This window comes from Manis javanica, chromosome 17 (assembly GCF_040802235.1).
Source record: "Manis javanica isolate MJ-LG chromosome 17, MJ_LKY, whole genome shotgun sequence".
NCBI lineage: Eukaryota > Metazoa > Chordata > Mammalia > Pholidota > Manidae > Manis > Manis javanica.
Window position 1 is genome coordinate 14,650,862 of NC_133172.1, and position 8,124 is coordinate 14,658,985.

The 8,124-nt window shown below is 47.3% G+C and overlaps 1 protein-coding gene across 1 annotated transcript; it reads right to left on the minus strand.

Annotated features, from left to right (window-relative positions):
- Nucleotides 1-18: 18 nt before the first annotated feature.
- Nucleotides 19-7,882, minus strand: NFKBIB (NFKB inhibitor beta). Its single transcript, XM_017657732.3, has 6 exons — nucleotides 7,620-7,882; nucleotides 2,559-2,664; nucleotides 2,147-2,477; nucleotides 1,234-1,322; nucleotides 887-1,147; nucleotides 19-168 (listed from the first exon to the last, which is right to left on the minus strand). The coding sequence occupies exons 1-6, from the start codon at nucleotides 7,796-7,798 to the stop codon at nucleotides 73-75; spliced, it is 1,062 nt and encodes a 353-aa protein (XP_017513221.1). The 5' UTR covers nucleotides 7,799-7,882; the 3' UTR covers nucleotides 19-72.
- Between the last annotated feature and the right edge of the window lie 242 nt (nucleotides 7,883-8,124).

Below are 8,124 nucleotides of genomic sequence, written 5' to 3' on the forward strand. Positions count from 1 at the left end.
GTGACCATCAGTCTAGTCTCTGGCTGTCAGAACTGAGGTTTTATTAAGTTGGAAATTCTATTAATAATTAAGTCAGACAGGGTCGTCAGGGAGAGGCTTTGAGCTTGGGGTGGGAGGTAGCCGGTTTGGACTCTGGCCACTGTGGACCACGATGTCGTCGTATTCCTCCTGGGGGCAGAGGGGGCAGGGATGGGGCTCAGGTGGCTGCCGCCTTGCCCGCTGCCCGAGTTCCACTTACCCTAGGACCTGGGTCTTGCCTTTAGGCCCACATGGAGCTCCACTCCCTGCTCCTAGTTCTCCAACCACCACTTTCAAGGTCACCCATGTTCTCCCACGGCTACTACCAGGGCTCCAGAGCTGCTGCCCCTCCGGTTCTTCAGCAGCTGCGGCCACTGAGGCCTCTCCTCCACCCCTTCCCAGTGCCTCTACCCTAACGCCTCAACCCCCACCAGCCATGTCATCCCTGCCCGAGGGAGTCTGCTGCCTGTTTGCCAATGAAACCATCGCTGGCTAAGGTCTGTCCCCACTGCTGCCAAAGCTGAACCACCGCCCAAGACCATCCCCCAGTCTGAGCTTTCCTGCTCCTGCTCTGTGGAATCACTGCTGTCACCCGCCACTGCTTGTAGCCAATCACCATGACTGAGCTCTTTTCTCTACCACAGTCACTGCCTTAATTCCTCGACCACCGCAGCCTGGGTTCTCCCCGACACCCCTGCCCAGGTATCCCCCAACTTCTGCCTAGCACCACTTGCACAGCTGTCTGAGTGCTCAAATTGCAGCAGCCCAAGATTGGCCTCAATGCGCTACCCCATTTCTCTTCTCCCCCTTCCCACCTGCCCGTTTACCCTGACTCCCCAGCTGGGCCCCCCAGTCTCTCCTGACTCACCCCCTCGTCCCCGCTGTCACTGTCACTACTGCTGCTGCAGGGGCCAGGCCTGTCGTCGTCGTCTGCAGGCTCAGGAGCTCCATGTGCACGAAGAAGGCGGGTGAGGGCAGGGTTGGGCCGGAGCATGGCACTGCCCAGTGGGGTGCGGCCACCATACATGCGGGCAGCAGGGTCAGCACCTGCCCTCAGGAGAAGTTCCAGGACATCGGCTGATTGGGCCTCCACTGCCAAGTGCAGGGGGCTCCGGCCACACGTGGGCTCCTGCAGGGTACAGCAGAAAGGTCAAGGAAGCCCCGCGCCACTCTGGGGACAACCCTCCCTTGTCGCCCCTCTCGAGGGCAGCTCACCAGTTTATTGAGGTCAGCTCCCACCTCCTGGAGCAGTTGGACCATCTCTGCATCTTTGTGGATGATGGCCACATGGAGGGGGGTGTGGCCTGAGGACAGAGAGACTTGTATCAGACAATGGAGTGAGGGGTCTGGGCCCCCATTGCCAAGACCCTAGGCGATGGTTTTGTGGCTTGAGGGTGACCAAGTTTGGGGTCTGGCTCCTGAATTCCTAGACACGTCAAAGAGGCACCTGCATGCCAAATGCATAAGTCTCAGGCGGTCTGAACTTGCTGGCAGTGCCAACACCTGGGCTGTGGGATGTCTGGGGCCTATGGATGAGGAGCCCAGGGGCACTGGACAGGAGGCTGTATCTAGGGGCCAGGAGACTGAGTCTCCAGTCTTACTTCACAAAGGATCTGGACCCTTGAGTAGATGAGGGACCTGTGACCTGAACACTGGGTCCTAGGTGATCTCAGTCCCTCTGGAGAGGGCTTAGTCCAGGTAGTTGGACTAAGAGAGGGGAGCTGATTTTTCCCCAGGAGGCTTGGTTAAGGAGGACTGTTCCTGAACCCACTGTCAATCCCTGGGAACCTGGGTCTTGAGTTCCCTTGTGCTGTGTGGCCCAGGAGCTGAGGCTAATGGGAAGGGGAGGGGTCCCACGTGAGTTGTGCCTTCTAGCTGTAGGCCTGTGGGTGACTGACCTGGGTCCCCAGTGGTCTGGGGCCTCCATGTGGGGGTCCTGGGTCCTACATGACCAATTGTCAATAATCTAGAGCCTGGGCAGGAGTCCTTGGTCCTGATCCTGGGTCTTTGAAGCATTGGTGTTATTTCCCAAAGGGGTGGGTCTTGAGTCAGGAGAGCTGAGCCCAGAGCTAGGTACCCTCACCCTGCCTGGGAGCCCAGGCCCTTCCCTGTGACCGAGGACCCTCACCCTCATAGTTTTCAGCCTCCAGCTGCAGCTTCCAATCCTCTTCACTTTCATCTTCCTTTTCCAAATCGGTGTTGGGGTACAAGGCAAAAGGGCCGTGGTCAGTGTCGGGGGTGTGGTCAGAGCCCGGAGGGAGGTAAGTGTTGGGTGTTCCCCTGGGACGCCAGGGGCGGGGCTGGAGCAGCACTCGAGCACAGGCATGTGCCCCCACACGGCAGGCCAGGTGCAGTGCTGTGTGGCCCCCCCGCTCTGCCACGTGCAACCCAGCACCTGCTGTATACAACTTCTCCACCGTGGATGCCTCCCCCAGGATGGCTGCCAGGTGCAGGGCTGTCTGCAAAAGCAGAGGGCAGTGGTTAGAGATCGTTCGGAGAACCCTGGTCCCAAGCACTATACTCTGTCCACAGTGGCTTACCTGGCCCAGGTCATTCTGGAGGTCCAGGTACTCAGTGCCAGCTGCAAAGCTTAGGAGGAAATCCAGGAAGGGCTCGTGCTGATGAATCACTGCCAGGTGCAGTGCCCTGAGGGCAAAGACAGGGGGCAGAGGGCAGAGGTCAAGAACTCTTGCATTCCTTCATTCAACAAACATGGAGCACCTACTGTATGCTAGGCAATGTGACCACAGCTCTGGAACCAGCTGTCAGGAATCCAGGAGGGTCAGGTCAGAGTTAATTCAGCAAATCTGTTCAACTGGTGTTTATTAAGCAGGACTTCTACTTCCTTCCAAGATGAAATGACAGGAACTGGATTTCCCTCCCACCAAAAAAATCAGAAAAAAATACAGTACATGAAAGAAGTTTTCAAGACACTGGTCACCCTGCAGTGAATGACAGTTATCCTTGAGAGGCAGGAAATAATCAAGGAGAGCCTTTCGAATGATTGCCACAGCTTAATGTCTTGAGAGAATTTCTAAGACACAGCGCAGGGAAGGGGAACCCAGGCAGGGCCTGGCAGACTGCCTGAGGCGAGATGGAACTGAGTCTGGGGAGAGCAAGGCAGCTAGAGTCATGGGACAGAGGACCCAAAATGTGGCCACAGCTCTGGAACCAGCTGTCAGGAATCCAGGAGGGTCAGGTCAGAGTTAATTCAGCAAATCTGTTCAACTGATTTTGCTGAATCAGAGAGCTGAACGGGGAAAGGCCACAGAGCCTCTCAGGTATGTAGCAGAATACTAGTCAGTGCATGGTGTGAGGGAACTACCCCAGGGTAGGGGAAAACCATCCAAAAAGATTAGAGAAATGTGCCATTGTTCACATGGGGCCAGGAATAGTGCCTGTTCCCACCAGCCAGACTGGGGAAAACCCATAAATTCACAGAACATTATGCAGAATACTCAGGAAAATCTTACTCAGTAGTGGTGAAAATGAGCCTCAGATGCAGCACCACTCAGGACCCACCCCACAAATCCTAAAAACAAAACCCAAAAGGATCAAACTACTGACAAGCAATTTAACTGCATCCCAGAACAATACTCGAGAATATTTATAGGAATCCAAAACTAGCCAGCCTAACAAGATACGATCCACCACAGTTGGCATCTAACCACAGATTATCAAGCATGCAAGGAAGCGAGAAAACATGATCCATAATTAGAATCAATCAATTGAAAGGAACACAGCAATGACCCAGATGTCAGAATTAGCTAACAAGAACATTAAAATGGAACAAGAACATTAAAAACAAGAACATTTATACCTTCACACATTCAAAAAGTGAAGTAAAGGCATGGATGATAAAGAAAGACTCACACTGAACTTCCAGAGATAAGAATTGAAATAGATAACACATCTAAAATGAAAAATATGCTGGGTGGGATTAACAAAACTCCGAATTGCCAAAGAAAAGATGAACAAACTTGAAGACTTCACGATAGCAACTACCCAGAATGAAACACAAACGGGAAGCACGTCAATAAGCTGGGGGACAACTCCAAGCACCCTAATGTATTTGTAACTCAGAGGGGGATCAAAAAAAATTTGAAGATAAAATGTCAGGAAATTTTTCCAAACTTGATGAAAACTATAAACCCACAGATCCAAGAACAAGATATACGGAAAAACAAAGACACCAAGGCCTGGCATAAAAAAAATCTGTTCAAAACCAATGATAAAGATAAAAATCTTAAAAGCAACAAAGAAGATAGCTTAAGTACAGAGGAATAAAAATAAGGGTGACAGCAGATTTCACGTGGGAACTAATGCAAGAGTACAAAATGGAGCAACATCTTTGAAGTACTCAGACTGTCAGAGCTAGAATTCTTTAGCCCAGCAAAAAAATAGCTTTCAAAAACGAAGATGAAATAAAGATGTTTTCAGATACATACAAAAGCCAAAGGAACATATCACCAGCAGACCCACATCACAAGAAATGTTAAAGGAAATCTGCAAGCAAAAAAGGAAAATAATATCAAATGGAAATATGGACCTATACAAAAGAAAAGAGAACACTGCAAATAGTGACTACAGTGACCCTTGAACGACTCAGGGGTTAGTGGTGGTACTGCTCCCCGCCCCTCCACCTCCAACGCAGTCAAAAGTCTACATATAACTTTTGACAACCCAAAAACTTAACTACGAATAGCTTACTGTTGACTGGAAGCCTTACCAATAATATAAACCACCAATGAACACATATTTTGTATGTTACATGTATCACATACTGTATTCTTACAATAAAGTAAGCTAGAAAAAAGGAAGTGTTTCTTCAAATTGTCACACATCTCCAGAAAATGCCCAATATGTTTATTGAAAAAAGTTTGCGTATAAGTGGACACACATATGTCAAACACTTGTTCAAGAGTCAACTGTATATGGGTAAATATGTTAGATTTTTTTTCTTACTAAATAGGTTTCTTTACAAGATAATTTTTAAAAAGTAATGGACTGTTCAAGCAAAATTAATAACAATGTATGGTGGAGTTTATAAGAGTTTATAAGTTAAATCATGTTAAGTTAAACACATGACAACAGCAGAAAGGCCAGAAGGCAACAAATGGAAATATACTGTTCTAAGGCCCTTTGATGGCTCTATGTGAAGTGGCATCATCCCACTTGCAGGTGGATCATACTAAGTTAGAGCTGTACACTCAAGCCCCAAAGCAGGTGTCAGCACACTTCGGTTGAGGGCCATGTAAATATTTTAGGCTTTGTGGAGCACATGGGGTCTCTTTTACTTCCTCAACTCTGCTGCTGTGTGTGATACAAAAGCTGCCAGAGGCAATATGTGAACAAATGAGTGTGGCTGTATTCCAGCAGAACTTTATTTATGGAGTCCAAAATTTGAATTTCAGATAATTTTCACTTGCCATGACATAATAGTCTTCTGATTTTTAAGAACCACACTTACTTAGCTCATGACAGCCATACAAAAGCAGGTGGCTGGCCTGAGTTGGCCTGGAGGCTAACCCCATCTTTCAGAGCCACCACTAAAACAACAAAACAAAGACAGCTAACAAGCCAACAAAAGAAATACAAGGGAACAAAATGTACTCGTTCCAAAAGGAGGCAGAATAAGGAAACCACAGGCAAGGAAGAGATGAGTCAAGTAGAAAACTGGAAATAAGATCAACTTAAACATAACTGTATAGATAATTAAATTAAATATGAATTGTCTACACCCTCCAAATAAAAGGGAAAAATTGAAAAAGCAAAATCCCGCTATATGCTGCTGCTGACAGTTAACATCCTTTAAATATAAATATAAAAAAATAGGTTGAAAATAAAAGGGTGGAAAAAGATATACCATGCTAACACCAGTCGGTCAAAAGAAAGCAGGAGTGAGTACTTTCATATCAGAGTAGATTTCAGAGCAAGAAATATACCAGGGACAGAGGTCATTCCATAATGGCAGAGGTCAATTAAGATGGCATAATAATTTAATAACAGAGCATCAAAATACATGAAGCAATGGACAAACCCACAGTCGTTGGAGATTTCAGTGCCCCTCTCGAAATAATTGATAGACTAGGTAGACAGGGATCACCAGCGAGGATACAGCGGACCTGGACAACTATAAACCAACAGGACCTCTAACTGGCATTTAGAAAACACTACACCCAACAGCAGCAGAATACATGTTCTTATTCTTTTCAAGTGCATACATAATTTTCTGGGCCATAAAACAAGTCTTACTAAATTTAAAAGGATTCAAGTCATGTTCTCTGTTCACAACAGAATTAAATTAAAAATCACAAAAAAGCATCCCCAGGATCTGTAAACTAAGTAACATATTTATAGATAAGCTAAAGAAGAAATAAGAAAAAGAAATTAGAAAGTATGTTGAATTAAATGAAAATAAAAACACAGCATATCAGAATTTGTGAGATACTGCTACAGCAGTTCTCTGGGAAATTTACAGCATACAAAACCTATATTAGAAAAGAAGAAAGGTGACCTCAGCTTCCACCTTAAGAAACTAGAAAAAGGACAAATTAAGCCCAAGGTAAGCAAAAGTAAGGCGACAATGAAAGTCAGAACAGAGATCAATGAAATAGAAAGCAAAAAAAAAGAAAGAAAGAAAGAAAATTAATGAAACCAAAGCTGGTTCTTTGAGAAGACCCATGTTTATTGAGTGTCTCACCATTGAGGCACTGTTCAGTCACTGGGATTCAGCAGTAAACAGAACACAAAAAACCCAGGGACAACCCTCACTTGAGCCTCTGCAGATAATCTAGTCTCATTTTCCAGCTTTATTTTTCTCGAAAGAACTTACTACCTCTGACACATTTTTCTTTCTCCTTTAAATTTTTCTGTCTTTCTTACCTTACGTCTATGTGTCTTTCCTTCTCTCTCCCTTTTTTCCCTCCCTCCCCCCCTTTCCTTTCTTTCTGTCGGTCTGTTCTTCTGTCTGCCTATATACACCCCACCACCACCACCGATCCCCAAACCCCGTCAAACGTATACTCCACAAGGGCATAAGTTTTATCTGTTTTCTTTATCAGCAGCACCTAAAACTGGGCCGGGAACATGGTAGTGTTCCGTAAGGATGTAATAGACGAATCCCTGCTGTCATGGAACTTAACAATTTCTCTTTGAATGTAAGATTTAAGATTACTGTTCAGGTGGGAACTTAAGAGCCAGGGGCTAAGTATTAATTTTAGAAATCAAAGTCTGAGGCTCATAAATCAGGGCCTAAGGACCAAAGACCATATTTGGGGGTTAGAGGTCAGGAGGAGCTTGCCTGAGCTACAGTTCCAACAAAAGTCTCAGGACTAGGGTCAGGAATATCAAATCGACTTTGGGGACAGATAGATGTGGAAACTTTGACAGGCAGAGTTCAAGAAAGTAAGGTCTGAAATTATTGGGTTAGGATCAAAGTTGGATAGAATGGTTTTATTAAAAGGTTAGGTCTTGGGGGTCAGAAGTCAAGAGTTGGAAGTCAGATTTAGGAGTGAAAGGTTAGGAAGCCAGGATCAGAGGCTAATAGGCAATCAGATGTCGGATCCAGGGCCTGGTTTGACAATTTAAGATTCACTCACGTGTCCCCATCCTCAGTGACGTAGCCGAAGACAAGGGGCGCCCACGATAGACCCGGGCCCACCTCCGCGTTCAGTCCCGGTCCTCCGGGTGCTGCTGCATCCGGACCCAGGGAGCCCAAGCCGCTGTCGCACCATTCGTCGGCGTCCGCAGCTTTCCCCAAGCACGCGACCCCGGCCATGGCCCCCGAAGCCTCAGGGGCCCCAGCGGCCGCCCGCCTGTCGCTGGGCTCAACCTGGAGTTCTGGCGCTTCCGCCTTGCGGGAAATTCCCCCACACTACCCCTGACTCATCCAATCAGAGTGGGTCAAATAGTTCATGCCCCGCCCCTGTGCTATATTGAGACCAATCAAGGTATTCAGATGGACTGCGGCTCTCTACCCATTCTCACATTTTCCGGGCGCCCGTTACCAACATGGCTGTCGGCGCGGGGCACTCCGGGACTTGTAGTCTAACCCTAGCGCGTCTTCCTTACCTAAGAGGGGCGCGCTCCGGGAATCGTGCCAAA

What these genes read in the sequence shown, in the direction of transcription:
- NFKBIB (XM_017657732.3), bottom strand. Translation starts at nt 7,798, where the DNA reads ATGGCCGGGGTCGCGTGCTTGGGGAAAGCTGCGGACGCCGACGAATGG. An exon ending in GTCACTGAGGATGGGGACAC is followed by an intron (nt 2,665 to 7,619) that starts GTGAGTGAATCT and finishes CTTTGCCCTCAG; the next exon opens with GGCACTGCACCTGGCAGTGA. An exon ending in GGAGGCTGAAAACTATGAGG is followed by an intron (nt 1,323 to 2,146) that starts GTGAGGGTCCTC and finishes CTCTGTCCTCAG; the next exon opens with GCCACACCCCCCTCCATGTG.